A 19,465-nucleotide genomic window follows, 5' to 3' on the forward strand; every position below is an offset into this window, starting at 1 on the left:
ACCCCTTAGTTGTTTAAATTTGCATTGTTTTTGATAATTTTTTTACAGCTTTGTGTTGGTAATGAAAAAATGAAATTGATGACGCACACGCAAATCGAGCTGACCGCCACTATATTAGCTGTTTTAAAACTATAAAAACTCCAACGTCGCATTTTGTTGAATTATTTTTTTAGATAATATTAATAAAGTTGTAAAATAGTTATTAATGATTAGATCTTTCATCATTAGTTATAATTTTTTTGAAGTGCATGAATAATTTATAACAGCTAATTTTGAGAGAAAATGCGACATTGGAGTTTTTATAGTTTGGAAACAGCTAATAGGTGTCATATCAGGTGCAAATGCAGAAATTAATTTTGGGGTAGGTTCTTCCAAAATTTTTTAGAAAGGTGAAGGTTAAGCTAGTGAATGAAATTTTTACTGTGGGTATGTTAAAATATTTAAATAAATTTGTGCATTTGTGGATATACATGCTGTTACTTCTTGTTGGATTTCCTTGGCGTGGAAACTAAATAAAACAAAGTTTAAAAAATCCGATACACTAAACCTTTATTTAAAAACACTACGCGTTTCAACCACAAAGTGGTCATCCTCAGGTGAGAATATAAACAGTTTATATTCTCACCTGAGGATGACCACTTTGTGGTTGAAACGCGTAGTGTTTTTAAATAAAGGTTTGGTGTGTCGGGTTTTATTTACATGTTGTTAATTATAATATTTTTTCTTAGTATGAAATAAAAGGATTTTATTGACAAAACACTCTTTTAAAATAAAAGACCCATAAAAAATTACAACGGAATGTTTACCTACAGTTGTTTAAGTAAAAATGAACTTCCAAACATAAAATACAACTCTATATGGAGATTCTTCGTATAATATTTTATTAAGTAATAATAATTTATTAATAATTGTGTATTAAAAAAGTTCTAATGTTATTATGTAAAAACATTTGGGTATTAATATTTTATATGTATTATTTATTGAAAATTATAATTGTAGTTTGAAGGGGGTCTTGAGCTCTCTGAACCCGCCTTTGGACGTGATAAATTTTGTTGTAGTATTGATAGAGTTACCAACCTTTACTAATAAAAATTTGCGTGTTGTAATAAGCGTCTTAATGAAATGTAAATGCAATAACGCAAAGTAAAAAAATCATTTTTGCAAGTACCTAGTTTATTTTACGATAAACATAAAAATCCTATGATATAACAAGGCAACACTAATAAATATATAAATAATCTTAACTAATCGGGATAACAATAATTTATTTACACAGATTTTGATTGAGCTTAAAATTATTTTGCGTTTTCCGTGTCTTGATCCTGTTTTGAAGCGTATTCAACAATCCTGCGAGAACATCATGATTCGGTAATTTTTTCGCAAAGAGGAGTCTCTTAACTGAGTCATCGTAAGTAAGCAAAGCGACCATATTTTGCAACAAAAACCCTTGACAATACTCCAACAACTGAACAGCATTGTACACTTTAGCATGAATATACATTGAAACAACATTATCTAACGCCAACATAGAAGCACACCGACTTTCGCAATATCGCAATAAACCATCAAGCTGGAAAAAATTCGCCGCTGCCATTAGCTCCAAAATATCGTCTTGAGCCGGCTCTAGTGTTTGGCAACCCCCTTGATACAAAAACTGCATCACAATCTACAAAAACTCTGTAAAAACACGTTTGTAAACAAGTGGGAAATTACCTGGAAGATGTCGTATCTGATATCGTTGATTTGAACGGTCGGTAAGCCCCCTTCACACAGCTTCGAGCTTAACATGGACCTCAGTCTTGAGCTGGCAGTCACTAGGACTATTTTGTGCGCGTAAAACAAGCGGCCCTCCACTCGGAACGTGACATCGCTCAGTTCGGGATTATTTACATATTTCGGGTCAATTCTCGAGCTCGAAGTGGCCGAAGGGACGCAGTTTTTGATCGGTTTGATCGGCTCCCAGCCAAAGCAAGTCGAAAAAATATCGGCTAGCAACAACGTGGTCCCTTCCTTCTGCAATAAAAAATTAGACCGCGTATTAACCACGTTTATTTATACTTTGCTGTATCTGAAAATGTTGAACAAGAGGGGGAGACACTCTTGCACAAACTGCGAGCTGTAATCGTCGGGGCACACTTGCAGGAAGTCTTGCAAGAGCTGGTCGATGACGCAGTCGAGACGCGCTTCATGAGCGGCCCCCAGGGAGTGCATCCAACAGTGGAGGGTCCAAGGGACCCCCAAAGCCCTGATTTCCACCGTAATGTCCAAGTGGTTGTTCTCGGCGCTGTGATACATGGCCTCTTGCAACGACTTGACTTGGGTTTTCGTAAAGTGAGGCGTCGAGTTTGATGAAGAGGAACAGTTGGGTGTGGTTCCCTCAGCTAGAATCTCCTCCAAAGACAAGACTTCTTTGTTTACAGGAATTAAGGGTTGTGCTAGTAGTTTCTGCAAGATTGCTCTTTGGCCATGGGCTGCAGCTACGGAAATTGCGCTGTAGCAACCCCTTTGAGCTGAGGCGGAGTAACAGAGGGAGTCTTTGATTTGGGTGGAGAAAAAGGGGTGCGCGCCGTGGGCCAGTAGGAGCGAAACCACCTCCGAATTGCCGGTTCCGCACGCCACCTAAACCATTTTTTTAATTAATTTCTTCAATGTGTGAATAATCAAATTCATAATTGTTCTTAACACTTCACGGTCTCTTTGAGTTTAAAATATCTAAAAAATCAAGTTAAAGAACAAACAGTCCCCCGCTAGCTCATAAATTCAAATAATTTTTTAAACAAGAGTTCAGACTGTTAAGTCCAAAAATCCGGAGCAATTTGAATTGTAAGTTTCATTCATTTTATTCTCTCTCCAAGATATGACGTCTTTAAATTTAAGGTGAGTCTGCTAAAAGTATCATGCAATCATTTGAATTTATAAATTTAAAATTAGAGTTGGTGGTTTTGTGCTTTGTGATTGAAAAACTAGTGGAAACTTGAGTGAAAAAATGTATTCTAATTGAATATTACCTTTAATTTTTTTTTATTTAAGTCTTCAGCTCGATTAATTATTATCACAATCGGCGTTTTCATCCAAGTTAAAAAACTGATAAAGCCTACTCGAATTATAAATTCAAATGATCGCTTGGTATATTTTTACTATATCTCAAAAAAACAAATTCAGAATTTGTTTAATAAAAATTCACATACAAAGAGAAAAATAAAAGATTTCATAGGAAACGCTGATTTCTGTAGGATTATATATTAGTTATAAAAAAACATAAGTATTTTAGCAGAGTACTTGAAGATGCGTTAAAACAATTTTTTGATTATATAAGATCAAGATGACTTGCGACAAATGAAATAAAATGTATGTTCAAGTGGTGAAACAGCACAACTCTCTGATTTTTATTCGATTTATTAGTTAACGAACTTTAGGAAACATTCCACATCTATTTTTTATTTCAGTTTATGTCCTAATATAATTAATTTTATAATATATTTTTTAATATTCTTTGGTGTTCAAAGACTTACAACTACGTTCGTATTTATTGGAATTTAAAGTTAGTTTTTATTCATCAATAATACCTTTGCCTTTTGATTTAGTTGTTCAATCTTTTTTTCAATATGTATTTCACAGTTTTTGAAGTTTATTAATAATAATATTAATATTAATTTTGACCGTCTCTGCCTATGACAATATAAATCAGAAAATAATGAAAAATGTACAAATTTCAAAAAAGGACAATTTTTTATTGATAAGGGAAACATTTTTGTCGTACTTTGAAAATTTGTAGCACTTAACACCTTTGTAATACAAATCACCATTCAAAATTTGAAATTTCAAAGATGCAACTAATAATCAATCTGATTCCAATTACAATTGCCATTTATTTCGTATTGATAAAATAAATAATCAAAAATGAAAATTTTATTATTATTTGTTGATTCCAAGAGTTGATCAAATACGAAGATCTGATGTTTCAAATAAATTTAATCGTCGAAACCCTTAGCCGATGAAACCAATTTTAATAAAAATATTATTTAATTCGCATTGCCAAATAAATTTGTTCTCTCTATTGTGTTCAGCGAAAACTAATTGCATCCCTTTTTGTAACAATTTCTGATACAAATATGCAAATAAGAAAACAGTTTAGTTTTTAGCTGGAGCCATATTTTCTTTTAAGATATTCCATTTCTTGTTAAAAAAATAATAATAATCATTGAAGAACAAGTATCAAAATAGGTAGAATAATTCTTAAAGTGCACACCTCATAAACAGGCCTTTAGAGGCATTCAATTTTTTTTAATTAATTAATTAATTTTTAATTCGAGACTAATTTTATTTCACAATGAGAATTAAACGACCTTCTTTATAATTGCTATTGGAAATAGAATTATTGGGTTAACGGGATTTTAACAAATTAGCTGTTTCAAAACTATAAAAAGACCAACGTCAAAGGTTCTCACAAAATTTGTTGTTATAAATAATTGTTCAGGCACTTCAAAAAAATAATAGCTAATGTATTCAATGAGAGATTTAATCATTAATAACTATTTTCCAATTTTATCAATGTTATTTAAAAAAATAATTCGGTAAAATGCGACGTTGGCGTTTTTATAGTTTTGAAACGGATAATAGTGATTTTTAAAATTACTAAAATTAGATCTTATATTACGTAGTTGAATTCAAATTGAAAAGTAAAATTATTTCCTGTACCCATATTTAGTTTATAGCCACAGATGTTTGCGGTCGGAGTACCTACCGATCCCAAACCGGGGTTTATTGGCATGACATTTTCAAATCCACCTACTGTACATTGCTCCACAATAGTTAAAGAAGTCTAATTATTCTAACATCAAACAAATTCCGTCAATTTTCGAGAATTGGAATCTGATCCAAACAAATCAGTAAATAGTATGTATCTTCTTGTAACTTATTTTTTATGTTGATTTTCTTTAAAATTCAGTAATATCCTTAAATAATGAAATAGCAAACTGAGTTCTCTTTAAATTCAAGATAGTTCTGAAAATTACATTATAAATCAACAAAAAGTTCTATGTAATGTCACCAACCAGGCATTAGGGTCAGTTTTATTGTTTCATAATCGAATTTTAAGGAGCATTAAATTAAAGGTTGTTTATAATGTGTTGATTACTATAGATTTGTTAGAAAAAAATCCCATTCTAAATCAACAGTAACTTTAAAGTCCCTTTATTTCGATTATGAAACTGGTTCTTAGATTTTTAAATGTCTCCTTTATTTACTAAGATATTTTATTATAAAATCAATCTTTACTTATTACTTTAATAAAACGTAGCTATTTTTACACTTGTTTCAGTAATATGAGTAATATGACTGCTATTATTTGAAGTTTATTTTACTTTTGAGTAGGACCGAGCGTAAATTTGAAAAACTTTTTTTAGAAAATCTAGATTATATTTCAAAGAATTTACTGACAAAATACAATTACAATGCGTTAATATTAAGCCCACTTACACTTATGTTTTAAATTCTTACTCAAATTTATTGAATCTATTCAAATTTTGGTTGATTTTTTTTATTTTTTAAGTCAAAATTCCCCAAAAGTTAGGGGATGTGCCCTTTCAACAATTTTTTGTAATTACAAATCGCGATTTATTGAGTGCGTAAAGCGATGCCGCATCCTGACATTTAACTTGTTCATTGAAAAATCGCTTACAATTGAAGCCTTTGATTTCGGCTGCAAAATATCAACCCTTTCCCGAAGTAACTGATTGGTTCCACAACATATCGCTCCCATGGTTGAAAGAGAGTTAATTACTCCCAAAGAATGTGTTAAAAACACGACTTTTGGGCCAAATACTTGATAAACGAGTTACCTGAAGGGGGGTTAGGGTGCATTTATCTTCACTTAATCGTGCTCCGCCCTCAACATTGGCCCCTCTTTCTAGCAAAATCCTGCAACAGCGGGCATGTCCTTTTGCGGCAGCGTATGTCAAAGCGGTCCAATGTTGCGTTTCCCCGTTCACTGCGCTAAAATTGGGGTTAGTAATTGGGGTTTCCACATCGACGGAAGCCCCAGCGTCCAACAAAGCCTGCAACAAATTACTAAAAATTTATTCAACAAAAAAATAAAATAAATACAGTCAAGGCAATATCATCATCGTTGATCGCAGCCAACATCAGCGCTGTGTGTCCTTGCAAATTCAAAGTGTCAAGTCTTGTCGAGACCGGAAGCAATGAAACGGCATGTTGTATCAGCTCCGGACGTCCGGTCAACAACAACCGGAACGCCAGTTCGACCTGAATCTGCCTCGAAGCTTCAATATGATCGTCTTCGTTTCCGGTGTTCTTCCGGATTCTTAGCATTTCCTCGCCTAAATTTCTCACCGGGCAGTCGACTCCGGGTAACAAGAGTCTTGCAGCTTGCATTACGTCGTCTTTATCGATAAGGGGCGCGAATCTGTGCTCGCTGTGAGCTGTCGCAACCCTCAACCACTCCACAAGTGGCGGGAGGACAACATAGGCTCTTTCATAGCACAACTCCTGGACAGCACTGGCGCCCTGTTCGACATGCTCCAGTTGCGAACACCTCATAAAGTAGAAAAGCGTTCGCATTGCTTTGGGGCATAATGGCACTCGGGGTTGCATCCGACTGATCAAATCTTGCAACTCTTTCAAAGACCCGACACAAGTGGTCATGAGTGAGGGTTCTGGAGTTCGGGAATCGCGACCGGAGCCGATACTGGACATAGAGGCCCATCGAGGGAGGGCTAAAGCTCCCGACGCGATTCTCCCAGCGTTGAGGTGCGCGTAGGGCTGCAGCAGCCCCCATAGGTCTCCATTGTTGGCAATGGCGTGCTCGAGGAGGGTGGCCGTGAGGGTCACCTCCGAGTCGCTTGGGAGACACTGGAGGAGGATCTCCTCGAGGAGGTTCTCCAAGCCGGCGCAGAGGTACACTGCTGCATATCTATAATTCCATAACAAAAAAATATTTTTTCTTTTTTTTGCTATAAAATATTTGTGGGAACTTCAAAACCATATAAAATTTTGAGGTTTTCTCTACGTTAACCAAGTATGTAGACAAGGCCGCGCTAGGCCTTTATTATAAAGTAATTTTTTGCACGGGCTAAATTCGTCAAATTGCTTGAAAAATTGGCAAATTGGTTCGAAAGTGTCTTATTTTTCAAACGTTTTAACACGTCAGAAGTCAGCTTTTTGATGCGAAAACCGTAAATTAAGTAAAAAATTATTTTCATTTTTTCAAGAGTTTTAGGGCTATGTTGTTCAGCCAGCAATCTGAAAATGAATGATTACCCAAAAGTTAATCAAAAGTACGACGAAAAGTCATCTAAATTGTTGTTTAACCACGAACGCGATTATTTTGAGAAATTTCGTCCGAAATAAGTCTACAACTCAAGATTGCATTTAGACCTTTTCCAGGTGATTCAAATTTTTTTAGAAATCATTTGTTTTGCAAAATTGTCCGAAAAATCGACGATTTGGTTAGAAAATTGTGTTACTTCTGTCTGTTCCGAGTGTGTAAACACGTCAAAAATAAGTTTTTTCGCCAGATTTTGTAAGATCATGAAATTAAGTAAGAAAAAATTCTCCTTTTTCTCAAGAGTTCTGGTGCTGCGCAATCAAAAACTCACTTATTTCACAAAATTTAATAAGAAATGCGTTGAAAAGTCGCCTCTAATGTATTGAAGATGATGATGTAATTTTTTTCTTTTTCGGGCGCTTAAGTGTGATTTTGAGTGGAATGAAAAGTTACTAAAACAATAAGTCAAACTTTTTATTATTTTTTCCATTTTAAACCGAACCAAGTGTTTAACCAGGCCAGAGACGCGATTATTTTTAGGAATTCTGTTTAAAATAAGCCGAAAAATTAAATTTACATTTAGTATTACTATTTTTGGAAAAGCAATGATTTCGTTTATTTCGCAAAAATTCTCAAAATTTTGCTAAAAAATCCCTAAATTGTAAACCGCACGGGAAATCGGTACACAAAATAAAGGAAATCAGGGATTTCAAAGCAAAAAAAAAGGAAATCTGGTGGAATTACAAACTTTGGGTTGCGGTCTACCCCTCGATTAGAACGTTTTTATATCCAAGAATGCTATTATATTATATCGCAAAATTTCCTAGGAATCAGCGGAAATATATTATTCAATTGTGTTTTACTCAAAAAAAAAATGTCAAAAATGGAGCTATTTTGGCATTTTCAAGCACCCATTATTTAAGCACATTATTGAGATAAAAGCGCACTTTTGGCAAATTTTGGTCTGTTGGCTAAAAAATCACCGAATTCATCAAAAATGAATTGAATTTAATACTAGTAACTGTTAATATATCAACACGTTTTGTATCCAAAAACGCAGTTTCCTAAAATTTCTTAAAAATCAGCCGAAAAATTACTAAATTTAAGACTCAAAGATTAATCTTGTCTTTCTGAGCAAATTGCAGTTTCAGAGAGAAACGCAAAAAATCTCAAAATTAATAACAAATCATCGAGCAATTTTTGCATTCTTTCAGCATTTATAGATAAAACCGAAGTTTTTGCAAAATTTTGGATTATTAACTGCACAATCCATAAATCGGATAAAAAATTTGCGCTATAAATGTTATAAATACGTGATTGTTGAATGAACACGTTCTGCTTTCAAAAATGCCCCGTTTGGGTGCTTTAGAGTAGTGTTGTTTAGTGAAATTTCGTTAAAAATTAATCGAAAAATTTCAAAATAAGTTCAAAAATGGAGCTATTTTACGAGTGTTTAAGTGGACAAAAACGCTGTATTTGCAAAATTTGTGAAACGGCTGCAAAATCAATAAATAGATTCCAGAATGATACCTATATTTTCACCATTTTGTGCGTTATACTATTACAATGTTTCATCCGAAAACGCAACTATTTTGCATAATTTCGATAAAAATAAAGCGAAAAATTGCCATATTGGGCCGAATATATAACTTTTTTATAGGTTTTGTTATCACCCAATTTGATTCATTATAGGTTTACAATTAAAGTCTTATTACGTCGACGTTTCGCCGGTTTTATAGTCGGCTTCTTCAGGACATAAAATTAAAATTAACAGTTACAAACACATTAAAATTCACATTTTGAGACACATTGGTCTCATTAGGGTCGCCATTTTGCTTTTATATTGAGGGGGGCACAATTTGTAATTGTTAATTTTAATGTTATGTCTTGAAGAAGCCAACAATAAAACCGGCGAAACGTCGACGTAATAAGACTTTTAATTGTAAATCTGTCTAAACTGTCCCGACAAATAATTTACATAATAACATTAACTTTTTTTAAGATCATTTTACGAGATTTTGTCAACAAACACCAAAGAGATTGTTGTATTAGATTAAAAATTGTTTAATTTTTACCTTCTTCGAGTGTCAATTGTCAAACATGGATTTCAAATGAAATCCCAATTTTTTCCGAGATTTTTTTAATCGTAAAGGATAATTAATAAATTAAATAATTCAAAAATGACATTGTTTCTCAGCTTTTAGCACGTAATTATTTTCATTATGCATTTTTGTTTATCATTATTGCGCCCTTCTCCCCAATGATCCCTTGAGGCAATGTTTTTTTTTCTATTTTCTAGCATTAATTTCGTCTCCTCGCCCACGTAGGTATTTATTTATTTATTCAGAGTCAACCTTTTTTATAATAAATAACAGATCCGTTAGGTTCAGCTTAAATAATTATTGTATTTTCTAATACACACGCGGCTTTATGCTTGCATACGGACCATGTATTATTTATTTATTGAATGCATATGTTTGGTTAAAATTTTTCAGTTTTGTGTCTTAGTTTTGTCGAAATAACTGCTTTTTTAGTTTTCTCAGATTAGTAGTCTACTCGTAGTTATAATGATATTAGAAATGAGACTTTTTTGGGACTTACTCATGGACAAATCTTGCGAGTTTGATGTCGGTCATCCAGCGGTGGAACCTCCCGATATGGAATTGCAAACCAGCCCTTAGCGATTTGCTCTGTTTGAGGGCACAGTCCCCAGACATTGCCAGCATAGCAGCGGCTCGGAGCGATGCTTTGATGCAGGAGTCTGCCAACGGGGGGCAAAGCACGATTCGGAAGGAGACAGTGATGTCGTGTTTGGTGCAAATGCCCAAAGTTGACGACAGGCGTTGGATTTCGCGTCCAATCCGAACCAACGCACGTTGAAGCAGGTAGGAAAGTCTGGGGATTGTCTCAACACTGACTCTGGAGACATGGTCGCGAAAGCGACCCGTTTGCAACACCCGCAAAATGCAGTGGTTGGTCCAGGGTAGGTGCTGCAGCTCAACGAGGCTAAAATATCACCGAAATGCGGTTTTTGCCAATTTTTACGCGATTAATTACCGATTATGCGAATCGACCCAGACAAACTCATCAGCGTTGGTAATATTTGTGTTAATCGTCTCGAGAGAGGAGTGCCTCATTAGCCTCCTGACTGCAGGTTCCGAGCTCTCGGACCCAGCACTAATGCTAGAGTAAGTGCTTGAGGAAGTGTGTGAGCGCATTGTGAGCTGTTGTAGCGCTAATTTGATGTCTTCAAGACCTCCGCTTCCGGTCCAGGGAACATGCAACTACTCATAATTATCAATAATTATGTTATTGTGGTGAATTTTTTTAAAAAACAAACCCTGGCTGGTGTAGCTCGATGTCTTGCCCGATTGTGTTGAGCCGAAGCTCGATTTTTGAGCGACTTTTGCATAACTCCGGCCGTTAGACGATCTGTTCCTCGAGGGGAACTTGTGCCATTATCGGACATGCTAGCATGGCCTGAAGAACGGTTTTCGTCGGAGGAACTGTTACAATTTTGCGTTCGTTGTTGCTAAAAAAAGGTGGTGAATACATTTAGTTAACGTTTTTGAAATGATTGAATGACAAATATAACAATTTATTCGGTTGATGCAAAATCGAATTAATGAATAAAATTGAAGATCATTTAAATTCTTCGACCATTCTTTGGCTTATTTTTGACAATTTTTGCCAAATAATTATCTTCTCGTCTTTCTCCATTCTCAGCATTAGAGATTTGTCAATAAACTAAAAAATTGAAAAAAGTTATTTTTGACTTTTGATCCAATTAGACCACTTTTCAGCCCGGTTTATTTAAATAAGAAACTCAAAAACGTATTTAAAAGCTTGGAAGTAGTAGGATTATCTCCTTGTTCGACCAATTTTTTTAATTTTTTAGCTTATTTTTGACGAAATTTTGCTCAAAACAACCATATAGTGAAACAGGCAATGTAACATCATTTTCATTTAATTTTTGGCATTTAAAAGCGTGTTTTGACAAGATCTTACAAAATAAGTGAGTTTCACATTCAAAATTGATCTAAATCGACTGAAATGAGGAAATTAATATCAATTTCGATTAAATTTGGTAATTTTTTTGCAAGTGTTAGGGCAATTTCTCGAGAGAAGAAGCTTCGTTTGTTAACGTTCGTGATTTCACTGTGAATTCAATGTGCATTGTTTCCGGGAAATTCACAGCGGGCGCTCATTGTGAATAGACGATGATTTACGGAAGGTATCTGTTAAGTCTAATTCACGTTCGTGAATTCACGATGAATTCACGGTTTCTCATTTTCGTGAAATTCACAACGAGCGCTTTTCGTGAATAGACTGTGATTTACATTTTCACGTTCGTGAATGCACGGTGAATTCACAGTGCATTTTTGTCGTGAAATTCATGGTGGGCGCTCATCGTGAATAGACTGTGATTTACATTTTCACGTACGTGATTGCATTGTGAATTCACGGTGCATTATTTTCGTGAAATTCACTATGGGTACTCATCGTGAATCGTCGGTGATTCACGAATGTTAAAGATTCAAAAAAGGCAAAAGATTATGAAATTTTCAACTTAATTGAGTGATTTTTCTTATAAAATTCTAACTCAAAAACAATAATGTGGTGTTTCGACATAGTATGACGAAACTTTGCTCAAAAAAGATCTAAATCGAGAGAAACTAGCATCAATTTTCATTTATTTTGTGATTTGTAGGTGTGTTTTGACAATTCGTGAAAATTAATAAATGAGGAGTCCTCATAACATTCGGTGATTTCTCATCTAATTTTAGCTAAATTTTTTGAAAAAAAACTAGTTTTTTATTTCGACAAGTTTCGAAGAAGGCTAAAACAACACCCATTGGTTAACTTTTCAGTTAGTTTTATACGAAACTTTGCATGAAATTATGTTTTTTTTTGGTCTTTTTTGCAAAATCTCGGGAAAAAATTAAATTTTGGTTCTAAACCGTGCGTAAATGCTTAATAAAGGTAGAAATATTATTACTTTTAACCAAAATTGGTAGTTGCAAAAAGTTTTTCGACAATAAATGACTCTCTGCTTGAAAATTGGTTAAAATAATATAATTCTTTCCTAAATTATTTCTCTGAAAAAAATTTAGTTTTATCTTAAAAGTGTGTTTAAAAGTTGGAAAAACGCGTAATTCACATAATTTTCAGTCTAGCTTGTTGAAATCTCGTGTTTTTTTTTCAAAATTTTGAAAGCCACAATTCCTCGACTCGCTGTAAATCCTATTATTTGGAAAAGGAGAAAGAATAGCCTTATTCGACTAAATTTCGTAATTTTTCACCTGCCTTCAAAAGAAAGAAAAGAAAAAACACATTTTTCGATTAAATAACTTTTTAGTTTTTCGGTTTATTTTGAAAAAAATCGAGTAAAACAAATCAAATAAAGCTTTTTTATTGCAAAATAAAGTTTAAATTAAATCGCTTGTAATAAGATAAAACAACTTCAATTTGCATTAAATCTCATGATTTTAGAGCCAGTGTTAACAAAAGTAATTGAAAAAGTTTTGTTTAGACCTTAGGAAATGTGCTTAAACTAACTAACAAAAATACTACCAATTTTGTCCTTTACTTTAGTCTTGACGAAATTTTGCAAAAAATGAGATATATTTTGGCTGGAAAATGTGCCAAAATACTCGAAAAGCATAAAGAATTTTGTACTAGTAGCCTTAGATTTATTAATTTGTTGATTTTTATTAAGTTTTTTTTTAACAAAATTTGTTCTGAAAAATGTTTTTACAAAGAATTCCTAGTTCAAAAAACTGTAAATCAATGTTGATATAATTTTGTGATTTAACAGCTAGGAGGCTTGAAAAGTTAAAAGTAACACCATTTTTAACAATAACAAAATTTTGAGTTTTTTCGTTTATTTTTGCACAAAAATGAACTAAAACGATTAGAATAGCACCAATTTCGCCTTATTTTTGTAGATTTTAGAAGATTTTTGATCAAATCTTGTAAAATAACTTGTATCCGATTAAAAAATGATAATTAAAACAAGTGGAGGCTAATTACTAAACACATCAACTTCATTGTAATGTGGTGTACATTTGCAAAAATATCAACAAATTTCAATCTCTCAAAGAATGGAAACGTCGAGATGAATTTAAAAATCATTTCAAAGAATAATAAACCAAATGTCGAATTTCTCTGAAAACTAGTTTACTTTCTTCGATGATTTATGACTGTACCTGTTGTAAGCGGAGCTCCTGGATTGTCACATGGTGGTGCTGTCGCGAGTTCGAGGTCCCTTGAGGCGAGAGATTTAGCCCAACTTCAGGGGTAGTCTTCGAATCGGTGTCCCGTTCCGGGACCATATTATTCTTATACTCATTGTTTAAGTTATTTTTATTACTGATAATGTTGTTTTTGTCGGTTTGTTCGTTGAAAGTGGCCGTTTTCACATTATTTGCGATGTAGAGGTGTTGGAAATGCTCGACTTTGCGCTTCGGTGAGACCATCCCTTCGTCGATATTTGCCGGAGTGTTGACTCGTGGCGTCTCCCCTTGATGATTGAAATCGCTTTTCGAATTGTTCGATAATCTGTAACAACACAGATTTTCTATTTTTGGCATCGAAAGATCGATTTTTTTGATACCTTCGCTGTTCTAAATAGTACTTTAACATATCTGCTTCCATCCCGAGCGGAAAATCATCGGAACAGTCCGAGTAATACTCGTTACAAGTCCGCACATCTTCAAGGATTTGGCTCGCAAGCGAGAATGTGTTTTTGAAAATAACGTTAATAACGTGACTGTTTTCAATCGAATCGAGAGTCATGTATTCATCGATTTGTTCCTTGATTGTGATCGAATCTTCCACTTCAGTTTTCAAATCATCGTTCACGTAAATCACCGATTTGTGTTTCTTTTGCGTGGTCTCAGTCTGATCGCCTTCGGGTGTGTTATTGTTAAACCAACCGTCTTTTTCCATTCCGAAAAATGTATATTTAGTCGTCTCATTTTCGCCCGGTTTGGTTAAAATGAAATTATCTGCGATATCACTTTTCAAATTCGGTTCACAACCTTTTAGTTCGAGGCACAAAAGGCACCTACAGAACTCATCACAGCCCATGGCTAACACTCATAACGAAAGATTTGAGAAGACTGAAGCGGAGCGAGTTAACAAAATGAAATTGTATGAACCACTTCTCATAAACCTATTGTTTCTTCTTTTAATAACCTAGAGAGTGTTTTCGAATCATTTCACTTGATATGTATCAGCAATTATTAGCCGTATCTTCAGTAAAAGTTTTACTCATTTCGTTGGGTTTGTTTTTGGCTTTGATAAAGTTTCCGAAAAATACAAAATTTCTTTTGAAATAATAATAGAATAAGGGAAATTTAGATTATATCAAGATCATCTTGAACTTGGATGGGAATATGGAAAATTTTTCGAGTAGTTTTTCTATTCAAATTCGAGTAGTGTGAAAAAATTGTTATTAGTTTTTTTTATTTATTTATCATAAAAATGTCGCAATATTCCTTTTTTTATTTGGTTCATTCAAATACCACGTGACTCAAGTCACATCCTCAGGCCTTAAAAGGCCTTATTTTAATTTGTCTAACATTCTAAAAAAATCGTAGGTGATTTTATTGTATAGATTAGAAACTCAGTTTGACCAATGTGTAAAATGTTTACTTGCGTTGTGTGTTTTTTCACTTTTACTTAGTTAATGATAATTTAACGTCAACAATTTTTGGTCCATAATTCGAAGTAGTGCATCAAAGTGCCTAACTAAATTTTCGAGGTAGTGTTTTTAATTTGCATATTGACATTGGAGCACTTTTTTCCCCGGAATAGTTGCAAAATCATCAATTATTTTGACAAAAGAGCTCCTTCAGGTTGGCGGGTACGCAGTGCTTATGATAGTGCTGTAAAATTGGTGTGTGACCATTGTTGAGTTTATAGATCTTAAAGGTTTTAGGGTTATTACGGTCTTGGGTCGTTTTGTGTTGAAGATTTAGTTCTAAGCCAGGTTATCAGCCATTAATTTGACGAAAATTTCGGATAAAGCATATAAAAATGAATTTTAATCAATTTGTAATTTGAATTGAAATTTTTAGAGACTAATTTTTGGGCATTTATGATCCGTCGAGGCCAAAACGGCTAATGCCATTTTTCTATCAAACGGTTCTATGCTAAATGAAACAAATTAATAGGACATTTTCATTTTTATTTGTCGGGCAAAGTTAGATATGAATTTAGTGTAGAAACTTTAAGTTAAGTGACTGAGGATTAGACTTAAAGAACCTGTTACATACAGAGTGACTCAGAAAGTTTGTAAAGTCCATTACTGACCTTTAAATGTTAAGAAGTTATTTTTTTACAAAAGCCGTAGATAAGCGGAGAGGATTTTTCAGATATGAGTAAAAACTTTATAATTTTTTATTAAATGGAATACCCTACATTTTATTCGGATGTATAAGCTGTTTCAAAACTATAAGAACGCTAACGTCGCATTTTACCAAATAATTTTGTTTAAATAAGATTAATAAAATTGTAAAAGAGTTAGTAATGGTTAGATCTCTAATTAAAAGTGTAAATTACATTAGCTATTATTTTTTTGAAGTGCATGAATAAATTATAACAACTGATTTTGAGAGAAAATGCGACGTTGGCGTTTTTATAGTTTTGAAACAGTTAATAGCTTTTAATACTTATGTTTTTAGGCTAGTTTATTATTGGTGACTTTTGCTTAGTTTTTGAAATAACTTATTATTTTTTACGGTAACTCTTTTCTAAAATTTAGGGATCGGTCATTTTTCGTTTATTATAAAAATAATCATTGCTCGAAAACCAAAAAGTCTACAACAAAACGGTTTGTTCAGGCGAAATTTACGGTTCACTTTTCGTGTTATACTTACTGTAGTACTTGGTTTTTTAAAGAATTTGAATTAAAATTATTCATTTCATAGATGTGACCCTATTAAGTTTATTATCTTTGGAAAGCTGTTTTACTCATCTATATTAAAAAAAACATTAGCCTCTGACTAATACACGTAATAGTTTTTCAAAAAATTGCTTACAAAAGCTTAGTATGTAAAATTCGTATGAAGGGCACAGGAAAAAACGACCTCAGTCCACTTGTTCAAGAAAATGAAGTAGAGTTGCAATCGTAGTTGTTGAGAGTTCTAATAGATAGTTGAAGCGGGAAATAACAAATAAGTACAACTTTAGTACAGACCAAACTATGTTATAAATACAAGGTACATTATACTGAAGAATAACGGCATGAGTCCCATTTACGAATAATATTACGAAATTTGTAGAGAATTAAATTTTCTTTAAAAAGGTTTTTTTAGCGTTTTGAGCCCCAAAGACGTTGAAGCGACGGATTCCTTTGATTTTATTGATGGTTAAATAACGGAAAGTTAATTTTATACCTAAACTGTAGAAGATAGAAATATGGTGTCGTGGACTTTTTTATAGGAAATTTATTTTTCTACAACTCTGTTTCTTACACTTCTTTTGTACCTTCAACCGTATTCCTAGAGTTTTGATAAACATGCGACCAAAAAGTCAAAGTCAAATACTTGTACTTGTGGTGTCGTAAATTTAGGTGACAATGTGAACTGTAATTGGGGTATAAGATTGTAAAATATTTCGTTAGGATATTTGAATGTAGGCATCAGTTTTTGTCAATTTTATTGCAAGGTTGTAAATAAAGGGCTTCAAAAAGATCGGCTACTGGTAGGTGATCCCTTTGTTGGCAATTATTTTTTAACCAACCAAGAGAAAATTTATAATTCTGATACCAGAGTTCGATGGGCAAACATTCACTTTGTCTAAAAACTTTGTAACTAAATTAATAGTTAGTGCCCAAAAACTCACAAAACTGCTACGACTTTATTTAAAAACAAAAAATTTTAACAAAAATCGAGAACGGTCCTTGTCAGTGTATAGGTTGTTGTGTAAACTTTCAGGATTTTTATTTCATTAGAAGTCGCGATTTTCTTGGGTGGGCGATATGGTTACTCACCCAGTACAACCATTTTTCCTAATTTATTGCTTTGAAAACTTATTTTTTTGAGTTATTCATATTTTAACAAACCTCATTATTATATTACAATTATTATTACATTACAATTACAGTCTTAATTTCATTTTGTTAATCGGTTAAAAACCTTAGTACAAATTTAAGGTTGAACTTTCCCCTTTAAACGGTGAAATCCCTACTTTTAATCAAATTTCAATAACTAAGCAGAATCAACCAATAAAAGTTTAGATCGAAATCATCAATATAAAAAGCTACGTCCAAAAATAGAAAAAAAAATAGAAAGTTTCATTAAAAAAAAGTATTGCTGCTCCTTTCTGGAATGGTGGTACAGGCTGCTAGTATCTACGACTTTTGTAAAAAAAATAATTTTCAAACAGAAACAGCTAGAACATTTTTTATAACTGAACACAATATTATTTTTAGCAAAGTAAATAAACAGAAAATGTTTTTAACTGAAATAACTTATACCTTCCGAACCATTTTAATTAATTTTAGGTATAATAATTAACAAATAAATTGTTACCTTGTTTTTAAATAAGTGAAATATATTTGAATAACAGTTGATGTAATCAATTGAGAAGTTGAGACTTTGAAATGCAAAAAATGCGATTCAATAATACAGGATTATTTACAAAAAATTGCGTGAATCCCTGACAATTGAAGCAACTAAAGACAATGGTGTAGCACGCGTAAACACAACCTTGGCTTGTTAAAAATTTAAGAATAAGTTCCCATACTTTCTTAGGCGAAAAGTAGTTCTACTTTCTACAAGTAATGTCTGCTATTTGATATTCTCACATTTCAAGTGTAAAGAAACGATAATTAGTCTTAATTCAATTAATTAATCAGTGGTGTGAACTGGGATTCAAGTGAGAGACACGAAAGTGAACGCTTTTTAATCCACCTACCGTCTCGGTTTGGGCCTTAGTATCTCATGGTTGGCATCGGTGATGCACAGGGGGCTCAGAGGCCCCGACAGGTGGTCCACCCCCGTCCAGGGCTGCTCGGGGCCGTCTTTCCCAAGCGGGGCCATCTCCCAGCCCGCGGGGCCCTTCTGCTCATCTGCGACGTACCAATAAACCCATTAAACCCTCCGGCTACCGAATCTCACCTGTTGCTCCATCGCATTCCATTCTGGGCGATTTGGGGCTCAAAGGGCACTCATTTTGGGGCTCTCCAAGGGCTTTCACACTGAGAACTTGTAAACATTACCTTGACCAGCAGCGCCACGACCGGGATGGCCTAAAGAAACGGACGAAAAGTGCCTGCGTGAGGCCAGACGACCTCTTCGCAGGTCGGAATTTATTGTGCGCCTATGGTCGCAAGAACTGGTTTTTAACAATGGGGACGTGAGGCGATTTCAGCGGAATCACTGAAATCGACTCGATTTTGGACATTTCCGACGGGGGATTGCTGAAAAATTGCTGGAAACTGCGACGGTTTAAAACTGAAGAGTTTGGGAAGAAGGCGAATGCTAAAACGAAATTTGTTGGTGCTGAAAGCAAAAAATCCGGTTGGAAATACCAAGATAATGAGTGGTATTACATGCGCTGGTGTGCCAAGGTATTCGGATTCGGTGCTACTGTAAAACCGATTTGTTTGAGGAAGAAACAGCTTTTTCATTCAATAAACACAATACAAACAAATTTAACAAATTATTAAGACCGGGAGCGAAAATTTTACGATTTTGGTAAAAGTAAGAATACTTTTACTTTAGATATTGATAATATAGCATATATAATGTAGCAACGCTAAGAAAAGCTTTCACTAGATCTAGAAAAAGTGCAGATTTTTGTAAAAGCATTATTAGGGTTGCCACCTGTATTTTTTTCCTCTTTGGGCACGAACATAAGAGTGAAAATAATAATAATAATGTTCAATATAATTATAATAATTATTTGATAATGGTTTCTTATCTTATTTCTCGTTTGTATTGTTAAGTAGTATAATTTTTTATACCTATTTTAGTGAATTTAGTAATAATACATTTTATAATAAAATAAAAAAATAAAACAAGAAATAATAATTTTCATACATGATATTATATAATTACATAAACCATATGATAAATAATAAAAAAATATCCATACTAAAATAGTTATTAATAATACGAGTGCGAAAACACCAGCTTAAAGTTCGTTATGTTAATAACTTTAAGCGTT

General features: G+C 33.5%; 1 protein-coding gene across 1 annotated transcript; it reads right to left on the reverse strand.

The window, feature by feature from the left end:
* Positions 1–1,155: 1,155 nt before the first annotated feature.
* On the reverse strand, positions 1,156–14,218 carry LOC661758 (uncharacterized protein). The gene is made up of 10 exons (XM_064358922.1): positions 13,902–14,218; positions 13,495–13,846; positions 10,626–10,817; positions 10,343–10,569; positions 9,887–10,291; positions 6,106–6,931; positions 5,841–6,056; positions 2,059–2,619; positions 1,714–2,010; positions 1,156–1,666 (listed from the first exon to the last, which is right to left on the reverse strand). The coding sequence occupies exons 1-10, from the start codon at positions 14,081–14,083 to the stop codon at positions 1,265–1,267; spliced, it is 3,660 nt and encodes a 1,219-aa protein (XP_064214992.1). The 5' UTR covers positions 14,084–14,218; the 3' UTR covers positions 1,156–1,264.
* Positions 14,219–19,465: the final 5,247 nt, after the last annotated feature.

This window comes from Tribolium castaneum, chromosome 9 (genome assembly GCF_031307605.1).
Source record: "Tribolium castaneum strain GA2 chromosome 9, icTriCast1.1, whole genome shotgun sequence".
NCBI classification, from domain to species: domain Eukaryota; kingdom Metazoa; phylum Arthropoda; class Insecta; order Coleoptera; family Tenebrionidae; genus Tribolium; species Tribolium castaneum.